Source organism: Muntiacus reevesi, chromosome 2, assembly GCF_963930625.1.
Source record: "Muntiacus reevesi chromosome 2, mMunRee1.1, whole genome shotgun sequence".
NCBI classification, from domain to species: domain Eukaryota; kingdom Metazoa; phylum Chordata; class Mammalia; order Artiodactyla; family Cervidae; genus Muntiacus; species Muntiacus reevesi.
In genome coordinates, this window is record NC_089250.1 from 166,564,750 (window position 1) to 166,586,842 (window position 22,093).

The 22,093-nt window shown below is 40.1% G+C and overlaps 1 protein-coding gene across 5 annotated transcripts in view; it reads left to right on the forward strand.

The window, feature by feature from the left end:
• Positions 1–244: 244 nt before the first annotated feature.
• The window catches only part of EDRF1 (erythroid differentiation regulatory factor 1), a 31,733-nt gene continuing 9,884 nt past the window's right edge, over positions 245–22,093 (forward strand). For 4 of the 5 annotated variants that reach the window (XR_010661567.1, XM_065923522.1, XM_065923523.1 and 1 more), the window contains exons 1-18: positions 245–447; positions 1,906–2,114; positions 4,000–4,066; positions 4,698–4,823; positions 5,889–6,013; positions 6,253–6,409; positions 9,391–9,492; positions 9,765–9,886; positions 10,596–10,707; positions 12,017–12,164; positions 12,254–12,362; positions 12,667–12,778; positions 14,006–14,266; positions 16,511–16,582; positions 16,973–17,123; positions 18,845–19,033; positions 19,286–19,486; positions 20,915–21,133. Coding sequence is in view for 4 of the 5 variants with exons in the window: in XM_065923522.1 (XP_065779594.1) it covers positions 340–447; positions 1,906–2,114; positions 4,000–4,066; positions 4,698–4,823; positions 5,889–6,013; positions 6,253–6,409; positions 9,391–9,492; positions 9,765–9,886; positions 10,596–10,707; positions 12,017–12,164; positions 12,254–12,362; positions 12,667–12,778; positions 14,006–14,266; positions 16,511–16,582; positions 16,973–17,123; positions 18,845–19,033; positions 19,286–19,486; positions 20,915–21,133 (2,590 nt within the window). In the remaining variant the exon portion in view is untranslated. The remainder of the gene's footprint in view (positions 448–1,905; positions 2,115–3,999; positions 4,067–4,697; positions 4,824–5,888; positions 6,014–6,252; positions 6,410–9,390; positions 9,493–9,764; positions 9,887–10,595; positions 10,708–12,016; positions 12,165–12,253; positions 12,363–12,666; positions 12,779–14,005; positions 14,267–16,510; positions 16,583–16,972; positions 17,124–18,844; positions 19,034–19,285; positions 19,487–20,914; positions 21,134–22,093) is intronic. The other variant, XM_065923524.1, reaches the window with a different exon arrangement.

Genomic DNA, 22,093 nt, shown 5'->3' on the forward strand with positions numbered 1-22,093 from the left:
CAACAAAGAGGACCGGCGTGCAAGGGGTGGAGCCTGGGAGTCAGATTACCGCGAGACGTAGTTTCCGAAGAGCCTCTGACAGACGCAGGCGCACTACAGTTCCCGCCCCCATCCCTACCGCCTTCGCGAAGGTGGCCGCCACCGGGGGAGGCGGGGCCGGGCCTCTGGCACAAAGCTCGCGAGATTTGAACGCGTCCGCGCTCGTTCTTCCTGTCAGAGGCCGGAAGTGCGGGGCCTCGCTAGTGCTCGCTCAGCTGTCTCCGGCGACGCCGCTGGGCTCCGGGTATCCGTCTCGGCTCCTCGGGTGGAGCTTCGCCTGGCCTCACCTGGAACGAGGTGATGGCGGACTCTAAGGAGGCCGGGGCCGAGGCTCCGCCGGCCGGGGCCGCTGCTCGGGGAGGGCTCAGCCTCCTGTCCCAAGGGGAATCTGAGGAACCTTCTGCACAGGTGAGTCCTCCGTGGGGGCGGGACCAGCAGGGCTCCCGCGGCGGGGCTGCGGATCGGCTCGGCCCGGGAGGGATGTCATGGTGCCCGGCGGCCGGTGGAGCCTTCTCCACGCCTCCCCGACGGGCCCCCTGAGGAAAGAAAGTCCGTCTGCCTGTGGACAGGTACTCAGGTATTTACCATGCAAGTCATCCCGACGGGCCCCCTGAAGAAAGAGAGACCGTGTGCCTGTGGACAGGTACTCAGGTATTTACCATGCAAGTCATCCCAACGAGTCCCCTGAGGAAACAAAATCCTTGTGCCTGTGGACTCACATATTTACCATGCAAGTCGTGCATATCAAAAGTGACCCTGGCTTCCCAGTCCATGGTACCCCACAGGTGAGTTTGACACGATCCCTTCTCTCGAGGAGCGCTGGTAGGAATCACTTCAGTGTAGTCGCTCAGTCGTGTCCGACTCTTTGCGACCCCATGAACTGCAGCACGCCAGGCCTCCCTGTCTATCACCAACTCCTGAGTTTGCTCAAACACATGTCCATGGAGTTGGTGATGCCATCCAACCATCTCATCCTCAGTCGTCCCCTTCTCCTCCCACCTTCATTGTTTCCCAGCATCGGGGTCTTTTCCAATGAGTCAGTTCTTCTCATCAGGTGGCCAGAGTATTGGAGTTTCAGCTTCAGCATCAGTCCTTTCAATGAATATTCAGAACTGATTTCCAACCCCAAGGGACTCTTGAGAGTCTCCAACACCACAGGTTGCTCCAAAACCGTCCCAGCCTTGCAGAACTGGAGGGGGACAGAGAGTGTGCTCATTGAGATGGGGCTGAGCTAATATTTAAAGGGTGCAAACTTTGCCTGGCTGAAAAGGGTCTGCGTGCAAGAAGGTTGGAAGAGTTAACTCAGACCCCGAGCCTTCTTGGGGTGTGCGGGTGAAATCTGTGCGGATCCCCCAGTGACTTGCCTTGCTGTGAAGTTAGACATTCAGGGTATTTGTGTAATAGACTGACCGATCAATTACTAAACACTTAAAAATGAAGAAGGCCCGGATATTACCACAAGCCACTTCCTAAGTGATGCATGCTATTGAAATTAAAATACATGTTTAATATTGAACAGAGGTTTTATTACATTTTGCGTTTAGTTACTGTGGTACTGTTTACTCCCTGGTTTCTGCTTCTGCCCTGATGAATGTTTTAAAAGACAGTTTGATTGGCCTGTTTCCTGGCTGATAACCATAACCGTGATACTCCTTGACTTATCTTTTTTCTTGGAAATTATGTAAAAAGGAGCTATGTAAATTGTACAAATTTACGCTCTCATTTATCAACTGCTGCTAGTAACATGTAGCATATTCTTGTAAGCCTGATGTGGTAGCGTTTTTTTTATTATTATTATTAGGATGGGATTTTAATTTTTTTATTCCTAGTAATGTACATTAAAGTTTCATTTAACATGTTAATTAGGGATCAGCTTTATTTCTCGGAGGCAATGAAGTGAAAAGCCGAGCTGTGGTGAAATACTCTTCTGCCCCTCCTCGGACAGCATTTGCACGCCTCGAAGAGAAAACAGACTTGAAACTCCCACCTGCCAACTGGTTACGAGAGAGTGCCAAGCTAGGACCGGCAGGAACTACCATTCTTGGCAATAGTAGGAAAAGCAAGCCATTTTCCAGGTAAATATTAATTAATGGCATTTTGACCTGTTCCTCAACCTTCCACCTTAAAACTCTTAAGACTTGCTTTTCAGTGTAATTTGTAATGCTCATCAACATGCCAAGACTTCGCTTTAGAAAAAGATTATTTGACTTTCATTGTGCTTTTTCACAATAATAGGATTCTGTTAAAATATGAAGATATCAATTACATATGTTTCTTTCAAGTCTGCATTATGTTATTAACAAAGATGAATTTTGATGACTAAAATTCAATTAGCTATTTTCATTTTAGCCAATTTTCATACCTTTTGATTATGTGAATATGGAGTCTCGGGGGGAAATCCTTAAAACTGCCTAACCTGTCCTGTGGAATTTTTCATTAAATGGTGGTGGATTGTATGGTCTGAAACAACAGTGATGTAAAAACACAGCATGTTTAGATATATACCCTTGACTTTGACACTTGCTGAAAATTCTGCTGGTGGTGTTTAAGGTTGAGAGAGAGGCCTGGGTCTTACAGAGAAGAATGTACTGATGTCCATATTCTTGTTGACCTTTTAATATGGGGGGTTCCCTTTTTCCCTCTCAGTGATTGAACCTAAAGTATTTCCACATAACATACAGCAGGAGCAATAAATGGATTAATGCCTTACGTGCCAGTGATTTGGAAATTACCCTAATGCCTCAGGAAGTAAAAGTTATGTTTGCAAAATGTTGCTTGTATGTAGCATTATTTATACTAGTAGAAAAAAATGGCAAATATTATAAAGGGATTTTGGCTGATGATTATATTGACAGTGTACAGACACTGCTGAGTACTTTATGTGCTTATCTCGTTTCATTCTGTCAACCTTTTGAGTTGGGTGCTGTTAACTTTTCTGCAGAAAAGTGAGACTTGGAAAGGTTAAGAGCTTGCCTAGCCCACGTGGTAAATCAGCACACTTTGAAGTGAGGCAGTCCTAAATAAGTGTTCTGACTCTGCCACCTCCTCACTGAAAAACGGTGACGGCAGCTGCTTTTCATACTTGCAGATTATAGATGTGCCTCACGTGGTACCTGGCACAAGTTTGGTGGTGCTCAGCGAGCTATTTCTTCTCCTTCTGGTTGAATTGGTGTCGTGTGCATTTTTTTTCTCATACATTTTTTAAAACGGTACAAGTGTATATCACTGGGAACATGATCCCAGAGACTAAAATCCTTATGAATGTTTCTGTTGTTTTTCTTGTCTCCCCATTTAAAAAGAATAACCCAAACTGTTTTCTGTTACATATTTTTTTAGATTGTATGACTACAAAAATAAAAATGATTGTAATTGTTTTTATTCTAAATATTTTCTATTATTGCTGCTATTATTATTGTATTTCTGTCTTGTATCAAATTTAAGACGCCATTGATTTTAAGTTATCCCATTATTTTTATTTGTTTTAGCAAAATTTTTAAAAGTATGGTTGTCTTATAATGTGTTGGTTTCTGGAGTACAGCAGTGACTCAGTTATACGTATGTATACATATATATATTCTTTTTCATGTTCTTTTCTGTTATGGTTTATCACAGAGTATTGAATATAGTCCCTTGTGCTATACAGTAGGACCTTGTTGTTTATCCATCCTGTGTATAATAGTTTGTATTTGTTAATCCTAAACTTCAGTCTGTCCCTCCGCAACTGCACTCCCCCATGGCAACCACAAGTCTTGTTTTCTGTATCTGTTAAGTGACCCCATTATTTTATGTACCACTAAGAAGGAAAAACTAGCCAACTGTAATGGTGATAGGCATACTGTTTTCAGAGATGTTAGAGTATGGAAAATGTGTATCTAAGAAGTGCTGAAATATAGTATTCTGTTGTAACAACACCTGACCCACCATGAGCTTGATTTCTGTGGCCTTTGTTTTCTCCGTTAGTTTTGGGATGGCATACGACTTTATTGATTCAGTGGGAAACGATGTGGATGTTGTCTCTGACTCTGAAGTAAGTGTCCTCTTTGCAACTATAACTGGGATGTTTGTGCCGGGGATTTATAGCCTGCTGTATTCTGCAGTCTGGAAAAATTATTGATGAAATAAGCTACAACATTCTGATTATTGAGCACCTTTTTTATTAAAGTAACACTGTTCACTGCATCATTCCTCATAGAGGAGGGGGCAACTCATAAAATACTGGCAGTGGTATTGATGGCTGTATTTTAATGATGGCAGTTTTCAGGAAGCAGTTACAGTGTTGGGTTATGTAATGTTGCTGGTTGAGAATTAGATACGATACTTGTAGTAAAATCTATTGATGCTTAGTTGGCCTGTTTTTTCTGAGAAGCTAAAAGCTTGGGTCAGTGCAGCAGTGTGACCTGTATATATTTTATGAAATTCTATCATGTAAAAGTAAATCTTTGTTATTTACATTAACACAGGGAGACTGGTAAACTGTAGGTGATTCTGGTTTGAAGCTCTGTCTTCCATGTGTTTGTAGGTAGCTCCTTAATGTGTTTGTATGAACGTAAGGAAATAAGGTTTGTTATGCTTTATAACTGAGTGGAGTTAAATTTGAAAGATTCCAGATCATACTGCAAAAGTGTTTCTAAACTGTTTTTCCTTTTGTATTTTTTAAGAACATAAAAAAGCTTCTGAAGATTCCCTACAGCAAATCACATGTGAGCATGGCCGTGCACCGCATAGGAAGGACTCTCTTGTTAGACGAGTTAGATATCCAGGAACTCTTTATGAGATCATCTCAGGTAATTCTTGAGAAGTAACAAGAAAAGCACTGTTTTAACAACTTATGGTCACTAGAAATGTGATTTTGTTTCAAAGAAAGGACAAAGTGAAAACATGGTTCAGTGCTTCAACCAAGAAATGAAAAGTTTAACTGAAGATTAAAAAGCTTTAATAAAGAAAAAAGTAGAAAAGAGAACAGTAGAGAAACTTATTTTATTGATACTAGTAGCCAGAATTCTTATAAGGAAAAGGGTGAAGTGAAGAAAGTTATGAAAAATATGAAGTTTAAGGGACTGGTTAAATTTTTGAAAAATCCTTTCATGTCTGTATTAAAGAGATTGTCATGAAACATGGCTGCCAGGAAATGTGAAAAATATTTAAAAAATTATTCCTCTGAATATATAGTTATATTAGAATTAATTGGTTCTCTTTAAGCAGAGCTTCTCAAACTGTGTGTGGTAAATGACTATTCTCCTCCACCACTTTTTTGTGGTGGTGGTTTAGTCGCTAAGTCGTGTCTGACTCTTGTGACCCCATGGACTGTAACCTGCCAGGTCCTCTGTCCATGGGATTTCTCAGGCAAGAATACTGGAGTGGGTTGCCATTTCCTTCTCCAGGGGATCTTCCCAACCCAGGAATCGAACCTGGGTCTCCTGCATTGCAGTGGATTCTTTACTAACTAAACTACAAGGGAAGTCACCATTATTTTGTAAAATATAATAATGCTGCAGGTTCTGAAAGCTGACTCTACATTTCTGTATTTACCTTGTTGTTACAAATAGTTCTTGATTGCAAATAGTTCATGGTCTTGCCACTCACTCCCATAGGCTACTCTTAAAGAATATTCTTGCAATGCTTTGATAAAGGAAAGAATTTACAGTGATTTAAACTGACATTTATAGTAAATGTTTTTCTATTTGTAAAGATCACAGTTCAGTTCAGTCTGGACTGTGTTAGCCACTGGGCAAGGTCTTGAGAATCACAGTCCTGCTTCCTTGCAGCTTATAAACACACAGATAATTTTAATGCTTTGTGCATAGTGGGACTTATCCCAGGCACTAATTATCAATTTCTTATGTTACCAGACTGGTGATTGGACATGGTTAAAAGAGTTTTATCAAAGACTTATTGATCAGAAGTGGCAGAGGAAGAAAAAAAGCAAAGAACACTGGTATCAGAAGGCTATTCTTTCAAAGTTTTTGTATTACAGGTACTTAGCTATTTGTTTATTTTTGTCTGAAGAGAAAAAATGAAATTCTGATATAAAAATTTGAAGCCAGTAAAAGTAATTTAAGTTTGGCTACTGTTATTGTTGACATTTGTCCTATATTCCTTTTTTAAATGAGATTTATGCTTGGTTATAGAATCTAGTTTTTTAAAACTGGTGGGCTGTTACATAAAGTTAACTTAAGTAACAATGTGGGGTTTTTTTGCTTCTGATTTGGCCAGTATCAATGGCGATGGAGCTGCTCAGCCTGTCCCTTCTGCCACAGAACAGCAAGAGTCGTCCAGTTCTGATCAGACCAATGATTCAGATGGAGCTTCGTGGCCCGCCCCCTTTGAAATGCCTTCTTCAGTCTCTGAAGACCCCAGTGCTTCCAGTCAGGTTAGACACTGCTTAGATGCTAATTCAGCAAAATCATTTAAGGAGACATACCCAATTATTCTATCAATAAAAAAAATAGAGACAAATAGGAATAAAAAATATTCTATCAATTTATGTGTTCACAGGTACAAAAAGCCCTTGTTTTAGTTTTTCAGTATGGAATTTACAAGGGTTATTATGAATGGCTAGATCAGATATTTTTTCAAGAAATAATTCAAAGATATTTTTTAAAGTTTTACCACATTTAAAATAGCTTATTAATATGTTTATCAATACTGATTTATCTCCTTGTAGTCATAAGGAGATATGGTGTATTTAAACTGAAAATATTAAGTGCCTTTCAGATATTGAGACTCACAGGCCTGTTTGTAATTGAAATACTCGCCTTCTACCTTAACTTTCAGTCGAATTTGTTAGGCCTGAAATAGCTCTGCACATTTTCTCAGTGGCGTTGCTAAGACTTAACCTACGTTAGTGTTATAAAGCTTTCAGACAGGAAGAGAGGATGGTCTGTGACCCCTTTTACCTCTTACGTCCTTGGTTTCTTCTTACCGTTCATTTGTTTTTGTCCTTATTGTGTCTGTCAAGTGACTCCATAGATGTAAGTTGTGCATGTTGGTTTTTAGGAAAATCAACAAGCTTGAGGTAACTTGGTAAATTGCATTTCTCCTCTGACTGTGTGCTCTCACACACTGAACACACTGAACGTTCATTATTAGATTGTTTCTATCCTCGTGAATTATAAGGTCATAGGAGACAAAACACCTTTAACCTGATTTTAGTTTAGTAGGTTTTCAGATAGAGATGCCTCATTGAACTGTGTAGTGAACTTAATTTTTTTCCAGAGTTGGGAAAACTGTAAGGAAGAGTAAGGGAGTAATTAGCATGCAAGTCCACGTAGTGATAACCCAGGAGGTGGGGAAGTTATTAACATTGAAATGAGAAGGGACATGGGTGCTGGGTGCTGGCAGGGTCCTATGTCATGACTTGGGTGGTGGTTACATGGATAATTTGTTTTCTACTTAGTAATTATACTGTATTCTGTGTAGTTTATGTACTTTTATGTATTTGATTATATGGTTAGACAGCTTCACCGACTCAATGGACATGAATTTGAGCAAACTCTGGGAGATAGTGGAGGACTGAGTCTTCTGGTGAGCTATAGTCTGTGGGCTCGCAAAGAGTTAGACATGACTTAGCAACTGGCCAGCAGTAACAATATGTGATTATACTTTACTGAAGGAGTTTTTAAAAAATTATTTAGTATTCCTTGACTTCAGAACACACACATTATAAAAAGACCACATAATGAAAATTCTAGTCTCCTGCTGCCCTTCTCCCCTGTATCAGCCTTATCATTCTGTCCTTTAAAGATTACTTTGAAAAACTTTGGAGGCTTTTGAGAATCTATAGACTTGACTGTGGAAGAAGTGACCTGGAATCTATTTAATGCTTCTTATGCCACATTCTTTATGCCATGTATGGTGTGTGTATTTTTCATCCTTTTAGCTGCGCATGTATTATGTTGATGGTATCGTTTTACAATAAGTAAATAAAGCTCATAAAAAGTAGATGTTTGTCTGTGGTCACACAGCTAGTGAAGTTTAAACCCTGGTCTTTCTGATTAGAGGCCTGTTCTCACAGCAGTACTCCACTGTGTCTGTATATTCCACACATTTAGAAGGGCCTTATGAGCAGTCAAGTTGTCTGGGCAATGGCATACCCCTAAGCAGAGCTACCCTGCTTACAAATAATCTTTTACGGAATACTTTCTGTGACATATGTAAATCTCTAAACTTCACTTCATGAATTCTTGCTCCCAAGGCTAAATCGGCAAGTTTGAGGCCCATGTTAAGCAACAATAGAGTTTAAATAGTTCTCTGGTCTGGCCTTGGAGCCAAACTTTTATTGAGAACATTATAACCTAGAAACCTATAAATCCCACTAAAGCAATACCTGGCAAATATAATTTTGGGAATTGATCCATAGGTCGATAACTTGTCTCTATCAATAAACAATACAGTAGATGTTTGAAATTCTTTGAGGACCTTTGCAAAGAAGACATGCAAAAGCACTGGAGATCTCCCACTACTTACTTCATACCTACTTTCTCTGAAAACTGGTGCTAAGCTTATTAGCACACAAATAGGAATGAGCAACACACCTAGGTGCTCACGTGTACACACACATGTGCTTTCTCGTCTTGGTTTAATGTTTCTTAATGGTTTTTAATGGCAGCTACCCTAATGGTTGGAAAATCAGTGGACTGCATTTACTGTCAATGGTTCCTCTTTCTATGTGTTTTCCAAAATATATTCCATAGTTAATAATAAGAATAATTAAAAGAATAATAAAAATAATCTGTAATAAGAATAAAAAGTGTTACAAGATAAATAAATTTGGGAGTAATGGATTATATAGAGATCATGTAGGTTTTTCCAGTATAAGATCTCTCAGGAACCTTTTATGGTAATAAGCATTGTTACTCTCCAAAAGCAAATCCTTGTAAACAGTGTTTTTCAGATCTGACTCTGGGAATTTTTCACCAAGTACCCCAAAGACTAGACTTCTGTGAAAAACACATTAGAATGTGTGAAACTGAGGACTGCTCTGATGACCAGTGTCACCAAAATATGACTGAGGTTTCTTAGGAAATTTTTAATCCAGTAGGGATGGAATAGGCTTTGAAAGAGTAGTGCTGTTGCAATTCACCTGAAAAAAAGAGAGAAAAAGCTTGGAAAGCTTAAAATAAATCTTTAGTCTTGATTTGAGTAAGATCTGAATGTGTTTAGCTTATTATAGTGACTGATAATTAGGAACTGAAGTATGCACCCCGTGAGAAGTAATGATTCGTATCAGCTGTAATTTACAAGAGCAGGTTTGAGCTGTATGCCTTGATGTGTAGGTGATACTCTTTAATAGTAGGCCATTTGTAAGAAGTTATGACAGCAGAATCACTCCTGTCCTTGCACTTTTCACAGGGAAGTGAGCCTCTTGAACCCTTATATATAGTGGGGCATGTGGCCTCAGCGCCTAAAGAACAAAACCTGACTCCTTTATTCAATGACGGGGAGAACAGTCAGGTATGCTCTCCGTGGGGTCCAAGTCGAGACACCACATCCCCAGTCTACTTCGTCATCTAAGAGCTAGTTTTAAATTGGAATTCATAGGGGAAAAAATATCCACTTGATCCTAAAAATCTCTTTCTAAACATCTCTCTGATCTTCTAGCTCTGTGGCTTCATTTATCTTTTCTCCTTTGTCTTTTCCTTCTTCTAGTCTTTTTGTGGATCATGGGGGGAGATTACAGATCCCCTGTTTATTACATAATCTCTCTATTTTATTTCAAATCAAAGGGTCTTAAAAATGATTTTGTTCGGAATATTTTATGGACGTTTGAAGACATACACATGTTAGTTGGCTCCAACATGCCTATCTTTGGAGGCGGCCGATATCCAGCAGTCAGCTTACGTCTCAGGTAACTAGACTTATATTCCTTTAGAATCGTGTTCCAGTTTGCTTTCACCTGCTTATTTTGGCATCCTTTCCTTTTTCTAGTTTTTTTTTTTTCACTTCCCTCCTTCCTCCACCAGTTGAAATGGCTGCAGTACGGAAGGAGTGTTTCAGCAAGTGCTGAAAACACTGTGGCTGGCTTTTCATTCCAGTCCTCGGTAGTGGAGTCAGAGACCTGCTGTACTGAATGAGTCTGAGGTCTGAATCTACAGCTTGTGAGAATGTAGTACAGTTTATTTAACCAGTTGAAAAGGTGGTTTGCCAGCCTCCTGTTAACTATGTGTAAGCGTTTTTTAATGTTCCAGCTGTGTGTGTTCACATCGTCTATCCTGTGTGAATTCTGACTTGAGCACTGTGATGTATGCTGGTCAGTCTTCACCTCAGGTTGTATGAGGAGCGTGCAGTAGGCTACCGGCCATCTGTGTCATAGTTCCTCCTTTTGCTCCTGAAAGCTCTTATGAACACCCGTTAAGAGTCCATGCAAAGCTTACGGGAAGATGTTAAGTACAACATACCCCATGACCTGCGTATGCATGTCTCATCAGAAGAGAAGCATAAATGGTACTCTCCAACTAGGAAGAACAGATTAAAATATTCTAATAAGGGAAGTAAGTCTCAGATGTTTTGTAATGGAACATCTTCATTAATCAGTAACACCAGAAATGTGTTTTTAGGGATAACAACAAGCCAATTAATGTGCTAACTGGAATTGACTATTGGTTGGACAACTTGATATGCAACGTGCCAGAGCTTGTCATGTGTTTTCATGTAAATGGAATTGTACAGGTAAGCCTGATACAACGTGACTTTTGAAATCATCTCTCAACTACAGATTGACTAAAGTTTTTAGCACCCTTGATTAAGGTGTATTTTGGCAAGGAAGATAACTATGACTAAACTGAAATTAGAGTGCTATTACATTTGAGCTGGTGCTGTCAGAATTCTAGATGTTACAGGAGTTTAATTTATAAGTAATTTGTGAGCAGGTCATAAATATACTAAAATCTACATTTGTAGCCGGAGAACTATAATTTTAAGGCAAGTACCTATAGTAATTACTTCAAAGTGTCTGAACAGTGAAGGTGTTTATTCAGTATTATATACTGTTATTCAGTAAACAGATATGAATACTTAATGGAGAATGTTGAGGAAAGGCCCCAGCAGTAATTGCATAAAGTAGATAGCTTGTATAGCAAATCGTTATAGAGCGTTTTCTATTTATGAGGGACTTTGTCCCCATCAGAAATGTTGGAATTTGGAAAGCAATAAGATTGGTCACTACTCAGAATGATGTAATCTAATGGGAAATAAGAGGAAAATAGGGAATGGCGGGTGAAGGGTTAGAAGTGTACACATGAGAGTCTGGATGATCAGAGAAGGGTGTGATCGCTTCTGTTTGGATCTGGTCTGTTTTCCGATTGAATTGCAGTTTCTAGTCTTAGAGTACTTCAGAAAATATGCTCAGAGGCATTTAGGGAAGTGTGAGCAGAAGACAAGCTAGAAAAAAATGAGGAGGCACTTATTGTGATGGTAACAGCCTTGCAGCCTTTACTCTTTCCTGCTTCCTCCACGAACACACCCCGCCCCCCTCACCCCCGGTGCTCCATTTCTGTAAAGAAGTAGGCCCTAGCGCCAAGGGAAAGTAGCGTGCTCTGGAGATACTGCCCAGGTGTCTCTGGTGTCTGGGGAAAGAAAAAGTCAAAAATAATGTATTTTGAGAAAGCTTACTGGATGAAGTCTACCTTGATTTATCTATCACCTTCCCAGTTGAAAACCTTGAGGGTAGAATGGAAGAAAGTGTACAGTGCAACTTATTCTGTGGTTGGGACAGAAATGAGATGTGCCTGAGTCTGTGGTTCAAAGTTTGGTGATGACTCTCCCTTAAGAATTATTCCTGTGGTAAACCACCACATTGCTGGCAAGAAGGGGTCAGATTCCTTCAGAGTATCAGAGCAGAAGAAAGACCGAAAACCAATGCCTTAAACTCTCATGCTGCGTAGGTCTCTAACTGCAGGGTTTATATATTTGGTCTCTTTTTAATAAGAGAAGTGTTGCTGTGCAGGTTTTCTCAAACTGTCTTTTCTCTGTTTTATAGAAGTATGAAATGATAAAGACAGAAGAAATTCCCAATTTGGAAAACTCTAATTTTTCTACTAAAGTCATAAAAGACATTGCACAGAATATTTTATCATTTTTGAAATCTAATTGTACCAAGGAAGGACATACCTATTGGCTGTTTAAAGGTAAGCTAATGTTTGACTGAGTAATCATTGATTTGAGTGGCAACTGTAAAATGAGGTTTATTTGATTTTTTGTTTTGTTTTCTTCCCAGCCAGTGGCAGTGATATAGTGAAGCTCTATGATCTCACTACTCTTTGTGAAGAAACTGAAGACAAATACCAAAATCCATTCACAATGCCAGTGGCTATTCTTTTATATAAGTGAGTGCTTTGAGAAGTTAAGATGAAGAAGCAGCCTTATTTAAAGTTTTAAGTGTATGGCCTCACTATCTATGCCAAGGTTTTAAATACCTTTTAGATTTTCGTAGTTTAAAAAATGTGTATGTATATACATCTATATACTGTTGCAAGATAAATAGGGAAAGGGAAAAGAGCAGGGGTGTAAAACGCAATGTTTTGTTGTTTCTTATGCCCTTATTCTGCTGGAAGGAAAGAAGAGCATGCCTAGACTTGAGTCTTGAGACAATGATGAATGGGCAGTAAAGCTGATATAAACTCCTTTTAGGGTTGCTTGCAACATGATGATGAAGAAGAATCAAAATAAGAAACACTACGGGACCGTTCGAACCCTGCTTCTGAATTGTGTTAAATTGCTGGACAAAAGCAGACATCCTCAAGTAAGATTAATACACGCCCTCTAAAAGAATTCTGGCATTCTGATAGAGAATGGTTGCCCAGACATTAAAGCCACCTAATGGATAGTCCGTAACTGCCCGATCTGGTTTGCTAACCAGTTACCACACGTGCCTAATCTGAACTGAGATGTGCTTTAAATGGAAAACACACGCTGAATTTTGAAAAGTCTGTGTGTGCACATGTGTACACGTTACATATTGAAATATATTGTGTTTATCGAATCAAATATATTAAAATTGATTTCGCCAGATTTTGTTCTATAAATTTAGAACTTGCATAATTTTAACAAAGTAGTGCCATTTTTCCTTTGTATTTTCATTGTTAGAAGGTGGAAAACTATAGCCTGTCTTGAAAGACCCATTTACATGAATGTCAGTATAAATAAAGTCCACATTCTGTACCTCAGTATATAAAAGCATCTCTTGAGAAACCTCAGTCTTGCGCCCCGTGGTTTTACATCACCCTTATTATAAACCTCAGTGGTCTGAATTTGATAATTGTACGTCTCAGTGTAAGGCTAGTTGTTGTATCCTGTTTAAGTCAGAAATGATACATAGCATTATGATTTTTTTAAAGATTGGAGTAAATTTTAATTGTTGCCTTATTCAGTTTGGAGAAAAAGATTTTCCTGGAGACCAAACCAAGAGAAACTGCTTTCAAAGAAAAGTGGCAGAACACTTTTTGGCTTAAATATCTAATTGCAGATTAAGGTGGTGGTTAGTAAGTTAGAAAATAGTGTTAAGGCTGTTGCATGTCTGTAATAAAGAATTACTTCATAGAGTAGAATAATGCTGATATGTAAATGCTAATTTTAAGGGTAACCAGAAATTTCTGGACTTTTTGCTCATTAAGCTCATGGAGGTTTTTCCCCCAGAACTATAATTTACTATTCTAGTTTCTTGGTTGATATGGAGTGATAGCTTGCTAATATTTTAGTTGTGACACTTTACATGTGAAAACTTGTCTCCAGTGAAATACAGTTGTAATTTTTTCTTAAGAGAGAAGGTTGGGAATGGATAGTTTCAGGAAATAAACATATCAGTCCATGAGGATTTTACAGAGTACAGAGCATTGGTACTTAGGAATGTTTCTTGTGTGTATGCCTGTCTGCAGATCTCCTCAGATTTGTTAGTACAGTAGTAAAGTTCATTTCGTTTTAGAATGCTCAGTTTTGGTGAGTTACTAATATATTTTTTTCTATTTGTAAGATTATTGCTTCAGCCAATTACATGCTTTCAGAACTTTTTCAATTGGATGAACCTAAAAAAGAAGAAAGTTCAGAATCTCCATTAAATGAGAATTCTGATGAAAGTTACAGTGAAGAGGAGGAGGAGATGCCAGACAGTGATGAAAACGGATCCTACAGCACCGGTTCTGACCCATCAGATGATAACAAAGCAGTAGCGATAATTAAGTCTGTTGGAGAGTTGTCGGTTCCAGAAAAATACAAATCCATTCATCAAATCAGAGTAAGCATGTTGACATTTGTATAAAAATTTCATCAATGGAAAAACAACCATTAATTGAGTACAGTTAGCCTCTCAAAAGATGGCATTACTTCAACTAATCCTTCATGATATATGGTCTAATTAGCTCTATGAAATCTGAAAATCAATTTTATAATTGTCCCAGGATCACTGACCCACATGCAAACTGACGGTGGGCAGATGTGTAAACGACACATTAGCATGTTAATTTTCACGTGGGAGATTTTTCTCTCCAGTGACCAATGTGCAGCCCTCTCTCCTCACCAGGGTACCCCTTCCCAGTTGCTGTGTTCCTGGGAGACAGTACGTGTTGCTTGGTGAACGTAGACTCAGAGCAGATGGGCGGCTTGTTGATCCCCATGTGGAGAGACCTGCACTTCTGCCTGTGCTATAGGGCGGTGCCTTTCAGTGACTGTGGCCCTGTCAGCTGGATTGGACGTGTCCCTGACTGGTCACGGCCCAGTGGGCCCTAACAGCTTCCTGCCCGTTAGCTTTCTGTTGGTGTTGATTGCATTGACTGTCATACCATCCATCTTTTTCTAGACAGTGTTTCATTTTTCTAAATTATTACTACTTTCCAGTCCTATTTATAGATAATCTCTTACTTTAAGCTCTGATGTTAACTTTCAGATGGAAATTTATATCCAAATAGGTTTTTAGAGGATCTCTCTGTCATTCCAAAACATTGCCTGTCCTTCTGACCTCCTCTTCTTTTCTCCTCTCGTTCACCTTAGCCCCACTGCCTTTTTCTCTGTCTCTCATATTCAGAGTCATGCCCACCCGAGGGCCTGTGCATCTGCTGTCTCTTGTGCTCAGAACTTACCCTTTCCCCAGACCTTTCTGTGACTGGCTTTTTCTAAGTTGATTGAAATGTCCCCTCCTCTAGGAGACCTTCCCTGACTGCTTTAGATGAAACATGCTGTGTTTTTTTCTCCTTCACGGGGCTGGTAGTCTGTACCAGAAACCCTCGTGTGTCTGTGTCCCATGCCTGAAATGTAGGCTCCCCAGAGATATGGGCTGTCCCGTGTCTCCATGGCAACAACCCATAATGTGCACGTGTGCCCAGTCGCTCAGTCATGTCTCACTCTTTGCAACCCCATGGACTGTGACCCCTCTGTCCCTGGGATTTTTCAGGCAAGAATATTGGAGTGGGTTGCCGTTTCCTTCTCCAGAGGATCTGCATCTCCTGCATTGGCAGGCGGATTCACCACCATTGCACCACCTAGGAAGCCCACAACACATAATTGGTGTTCAGTAAATATTTGACTAAATGACCACAGGAAAAAGCCATTAACTGTCCACCTGAATTTTAGTGCACTTGGCAGCTTGAGCAACTCCCAGTACAGTAAAAAAATGTTTCTTGCTGTAAACAAAATCATTGGTTGTAAAAGGTACCTTAGTTGGGAAAGTGCTTCGTCAACAGAATGCAGTTAAATTTGGTGAGTGGTGTGTTTACAGATTTTTTTTTTTAGCAGAGCACTTTCTATCAATATTGAAAGCACTCAGAAATAGCATTCATATAAACATGTCTTTTGCGTTAGCTCTGCTGTATCTCAGTACTTTCTCAAGTGCAGACAGTGTGGCTCCAGAGCCCCGGGCTCAGCACCCGCTCACTGTGAGCTTGAACACAGCACCTAACATCTGTGTTTACTTCTCTGAATAATGAGAGCGGTAATTCCAGCCTGTGAGATTCACCAAGTAGAATGCCTCGCAGAACTGCTTACACATCATATCACTTAGTAGGCAGAGGTTATTAACTGGCTCTGCTCCTAATTAAGTGTATACATTATACATGAGAACCGTGGGCAATACTGGTTAAGTTATTGCTAAACTGATGATATTGTGAACTGTGTGTTAGCAACTACTAGTGCTCGTTGTGAGTGAGCTGACCCATCGGGTTAGGCATAGATTTATTTAAAACATTTCTTGCTTGCTTTTTTTGTTGTAATAGAATTATTTTTTTAAATTTTAAGTACTTAAAGCAGCATATACTGGAAGATCTTTTTAAACAGGATTTTTGTTGATGCTTATATCCATTTATTCTGCAATTAAAACAAGATTAATGTGTAATTGAAACAGTACATTAACCTTGAAACAGATACCTCACTAAGCTGAATACACAGAAAATTTCAAGAATTATTGATTTGCAGGATTTTAGTAATTCCTGGGAGATGGAATTTGTTGTATTGGCAGCATGTTAGTAATTTTTAATGTTTGTTTCTGCAGCCCAGTTGTGCGTTTCCGGTTTGTCATGACACAGAAGAGCGCTGTAGACTTGTGCTGAGCTATGTCCTGGAGGTAAGTTTCCGTTTAGACTCCACTGTTTCAGTAAAGCTTGTGCTTGGTGTGCACATGGCACTTGTGTGTTGGTGTCTAAATGTCAGTCTTTCTTTTAAATAAATCTTTATTGGGAGTGTAGTTGCTGTACAACGTGCTAGTTTCTGCTGCACAGCAAAATGAATCAGCCAAACATTGTTCTGAGTGACATTCTCCTGTGATTTCTTTCCCCCTTAAAGCATGAATTGAAAATTAGTTTTTCCTAACTTTCAGGCCAAATGGAGTTTCTAAAGTCTGTTTTCAAAATATAAATTCTCCTAAGTGTATCTGGTTGTCCAGATACTGCATTATATTTCATTTCCAGTTGATGTTCAGTGACATGTATAGTAAACATTTCTCCTTTTTTTAAAGGGTTTAAAGTCTGTGGACAGCAGCATCAAAAAAGAAAGTGACCTCCCTGCCGCTGACCCCAACACCCCAATCCCATTAAAATATGAGGATGAATCCACAAGAGGGGGTCCTGAGGGCCTAGAGAAGCAGATGGCCTTGTTTTTGGACAAAAGTAAGTTGAATTGAAGTGCAAATAAGGCTATTTCAATGGAATAATGTACTGGGCCTTTATCAGCAGCAGACTTGGGTCAATTAAGGCCTTCACTGAAAGAAATTCAGATAAAGGATACATATGAATGGAAAGTAGAGGAAGATATCCTTTCATTCAAAGTGTAAAATAAAGCAGGGTGATTTCGATTCTTGGTAGATATTTCTAACAAGAGCGTAAGGAAGCTGCCGCCTCCTGTCACCCACTGTGAGGAACTAATGCCCTCAGCCCTTAGGCTTCTCCTGAGAAGGCCCTGCTTCAGTAGGAGCAGTCAAGGGCTTAAACACAAGGACTTGGGAGCCAAACCGCACAGCTTCAGGTCTCAGCTTCACTGCGGCAGGTTGTTTGACTTTGAGCCTCATTTTCTTTCCCGAAGTAGAGACAAAAGCCGTGCCTCCTTTAGAGGGGTGCTGTACGGATTGGGCGCGTTAGTGCGGGCAGTGTGCTCAGAGCGGTGCGTGTGATGACCGGCGCTGCCAGAGCCGGGGCAGCCTGTCCCTCACAGCGCTTGAATAAGCTGCACGTGTACTTACAAAGCGTGGATCTGCTCAGGGATGTCACTTCACGGGGAACACGTGGGCTTCACAGTAAACGTGCTGAGTTTCTCACTTTAATCTTAAATTATATTTCTTTTCCCAGTCCTACCCCCCTCCCTTTTTTGAAACAAATTTCAAGTTAATTGTAAAAGTATTTTGAAAGCCCGTATGTTTAAAATAGTACCAAGAGCTTTCTGAAACATTTTCTCTTCATGAGCATAATTGGGGCGTGGCAGGACTCACTTCCCCAGCATTTGTGTTTTGTCTCCTGTGTGCTGGCCTGAGCTTGTACACACCAGCATTGAGACCCCCGTCTCTCTGCTTTTTTCACAGTGTTGTCTTTTCTGAAATGCCTTTTCTGTCTGTTCCTTCCTCCCCCTCTCAACTGTTGAATATCCTGCTCTTGTTCGAGGCTTCTGTGTTCACCACCTCTGTCTGAGTCACAGTTCCTTGGTTCCCTCACCACTTTGTCCTGTAAGCACTTCTTGAAGCCTGCCTTATTCATCCTCAGCTGTGCTTAATGGTTTTATATACACACACAAACACGCTTGTGAGCAAAATTTCATCTTCAACTTTGGTTCTCTGACAATGCCTCACACTTTGAAAATGCATATAGTAGCAGAGGAAAAAGAAATACAGGCACAAATAAAACCATAAAAGAGACTTAAATACTTATCATTTGTAGTTTGAAAGACTCAAACATTAGAGCTGATCCAAAAACAAGAAATCTTGAACCTGGGAGATGCTGAGCATGACATAATAAGTGGTGAGGAACCATTTTAATGTTTAGAACAGAAGTTCAACTGTGATTAAAGTTGCAGTTTAGGAGGGTGAACTTTGGGGCAGGTTGACCCATAGGCTAGAGAAGGGAAGTAGATGTCAGTCATGAACCCAGTGATGTCAGTGACCCCCAAAGAGAGTGACAGAGTTGACAGCTGCGTGGAAGCAGAGCTTTGGAGATCTCAAGAGTATTGAAACACTGCTGTTCTATTAATACTTCACTGCGTTTAAGTAGTATAGTATTTACCAGTTTTGTTGTAGCTGTTAATTGTACTGAAGCCTGGTGTGTTTATATCAAGAAACAATTTTTTTTGTGCAGTGAGACTTATATTCAAATAAAATGTGCGTCTTTTCCCCCTCATTTTGTAGTGGGCTCCCTTCAGAAGGGTAATTATTCCAGTCAATCTGGAATGATCCCTGGTTCTTGGCAACATAAAATGAAGCTCCAGCTGATTCTCAAGTCATCGAAGGCCTACTACGTCTTGTCTGATGCTGCCATGAGTCTTCAGAAATATGGAAGAGCATTACGATACATTAAATTAGCTTTGCAGAGCCATGGTAAGTCACTGCAGATGAATATGTTTAATAGCATTGGGAGGAGAGATCGGAGAAGACATCTGAATCACAGTGAAATTTTATTCAGTGAAATTTTAATGTAAACATTTTTTTCTAACCTTATGTGTTTCCTAGTATTTTCCACTCTGGTTTAACAGCCCTTCATTTTGAAACACATGGAAGATCTTAGGTTTTACTGTGTTCCTTCGTTTTTAATGTGCTGCGCTTTTTCTCCTTCCTGCTCTTTCCACGTAGATACTTACTGCTGCCTCTGCACCAATATGCTGTCTGAAGTGCTGCTGTTTCTTTCTCAATATTTGACGCTCTGCGGTGATATCCAGCTAATGCTGGCCCAGAATGCAAACAACAGGGCTGCACACCTTGAAGAGTTTAATTACCAAACGAAAGAGGACCAGGAGATTCTGCACAGCCTCCACAGGGAGTCCAGTTGTCAGGGTATGCGGGGGAGGGGACCTGTACTCGGGTTCGGAGAAGTGCCGGAAATGTCAGTGTTTCATCATTTCTTAATGTTAACATGGAACTCAGTCCTGTGTATTTGTGTATAAAATGATTTTGAAGTATTTTGTAATTACTCATTATACAACTGGAACTAACTAAAAATAATCTCTGGAGATGATCACATTGACCATTTACACTTGTCTTTCCGTAATAACCCTTTCGTCAACTGACCAACCCATGATTTTCTTTTGAAAAGGAATTAGCAGTGGGTAAAAATGAATGTGTTACCTTCTGAATGGTTCCTGGGGGCTGAGATACAGAGGTCATTATTTTTTAAATGTGGTTCACAGCTGTCTGTCTTTGGAGTTGTCAGATTTTAAACCTGGGAGATGGGAGAATTTAGCCCACAGCACCAGTACTCCTCCTCTTGGCTCTATCCAGTAGACATAAGCACCAGTGATTAGGGCAGTGAATGAGACGTAAGGCGCTTTTGTAACGTGTCATGAAATCGTTTGTTATGCTCTTAAGTTTATATCACTTGATGCCCACATCCCAAAAAGTTCCGGACTGTTAACATCTAGAGAGTACACAGAGGGAGGAAATGTATTATTTCCTTGGGGATTTCTGGCCCTCTTTTTTCCCTTCCTCCCTGTCTGAATTTTTCAGATGACCGTTTTATTTTAATAGACATAGTGAGAAAATCTGTAGTTTGTTTTTGCAGCTCCCATCATGTTAGTGTCACTTAGGGTACCTCTTTGTAAGAGTGATGTGCTCCCTGAAAGTTAGCAGCAGGGTACTGCCCTTTTTTCCCTTGAGATTTTGGGCCCAGCCCCTGAGTTTACTCCAGTCTCCACTAGATGGCAGGTTTAAGTCTTTAGAGCTTATCAGTTAGCTTCTGCGACTTAAACTTACTACTAATATAATGGGGCTTCACTCATAGCTAAATCGGTAAAGAATCTGCTTGCAATGCAGGAGGCCCAGGTTTGATCCCTGGGGTGGGAAGATCCTCTGGAGAAGGAAATGTACATAACTAGCCTCTGGTAGCAGTCAGAAATTTATTTCAAGAACAGTTTTCAGTAATTAAAAAGAAAAATTTGTTTACTTCGTATGAGTGGACAACTTTAGGTCTGTACCAGTAACAGTGCATCCGGTAAAATGTGGGTGATGGGAATTGTTTGGTATTTTTAGGCAGGAAAATACTTCTTTTAATCTGATGTTAATGTTTCAAGAAAATACAGTTGTTTAGATAAATTCAGAGACCTTTACTTCTGAAATTTAAAATTTTAGTGATATTAATTGAATTTTAATATGTTTATACTATATGGCATCTATTTGTTCTTTTGTCTTAAAAGTATTAGATTACTTAGATACTAAGGAAGAAGGATTCATATGACTCGTGGTAATGTTTCCTCTTTTTCTTTCAAGGATTTGCATGGGCCACTGATTTGTCTACAGACTTAGAAAGTCAACTTTCAGTTAGCTGTAAATGTTATGAGGCTGCTAATGAAATCTTGCAGTTCAGTGACTTAAAAAGTCAAAATCCAGAACACTATGTACAAGTATTGAAGAGAATGGGAAACATTAGAAATGAAATCGGTGTCTTTTACATGAATCAGGCTGCTGCATTACAAAGTGAGAGAATAGGTGAGTATCTTTTTGGAGTCCTCTCTGTATCACCTATCCTATTAGTAAATCATGCTGATTTTTACATAGTTCAAGCGAAGAACTGTGGCGTTTGGTTTAATGTCCTAAAGGGATGCACTATTTATCTCTTATTATTAAATCCTCAAGAAACAAAAGTAGGAAGAGACATTATTTTCCCTTGGGAGTTATCATTTCAGTGTCCTCTGTCCTCCACCTGATCAGTTCAGAAGTGAGTTGGACTGTCAGCCATGTGGTAGGCTTTGTGCTTGATATAAAATCAGCTAAGACATAGTACTCCGAGTTGGGAAGCCAGATATGAATACAAGTCTCTGAAAAATGCTGTAAGTTCCAATGCAGTACAGTAGAGGAGTTGGGAAAGGAGACGTTTCTTCGAGTTGTGTGCTTTTGGAAGGCTTGTGGGAGGAAGGTTTAGTTTGGGCAGGTTGCACGAGACATGTAGGACGTCAGCAGGCTGATGTGGGAAAGGTGGAATGTCCTGACCAGAGTAGGCAGGAGGAAAGAGCCAGAGATGCAGTGTCAGTGGGTGTTGGGAGTAGCAACGAGTGGTCTTCGGTGATTCAGGTAGAGGGCGTTGGATTCCTCTGGACCCGTGTGGAGTGTGAGAGGCCAGTGGACATGTGAGTGAATGGTCTGATTTATAGTCAGAAATGTGTGGGTTAGCAAGAGCTCTTTGGGTTAGCTAGGCTTAGGCTGGAAACCATTCACATCAGGGTGGTAGTTGAACCTATGAGAATGGGTGAAATTGTAGAGGCTGTGCACACAGCAAGGGAAACAAAAGGGACTGAGGGAACTGGGGTCAGTGCATAAGCTGCATGAGCAGTTACTGTGTGCCTGTGCCCTGAGAGCTGCGCTTGGCACCAGGGCACAGGGGTCACCGCTGCTGGGAGAGCCTGAGCTGTTCTGTTAGTTATTTATACATGTATAGTATATTTTTTTAAA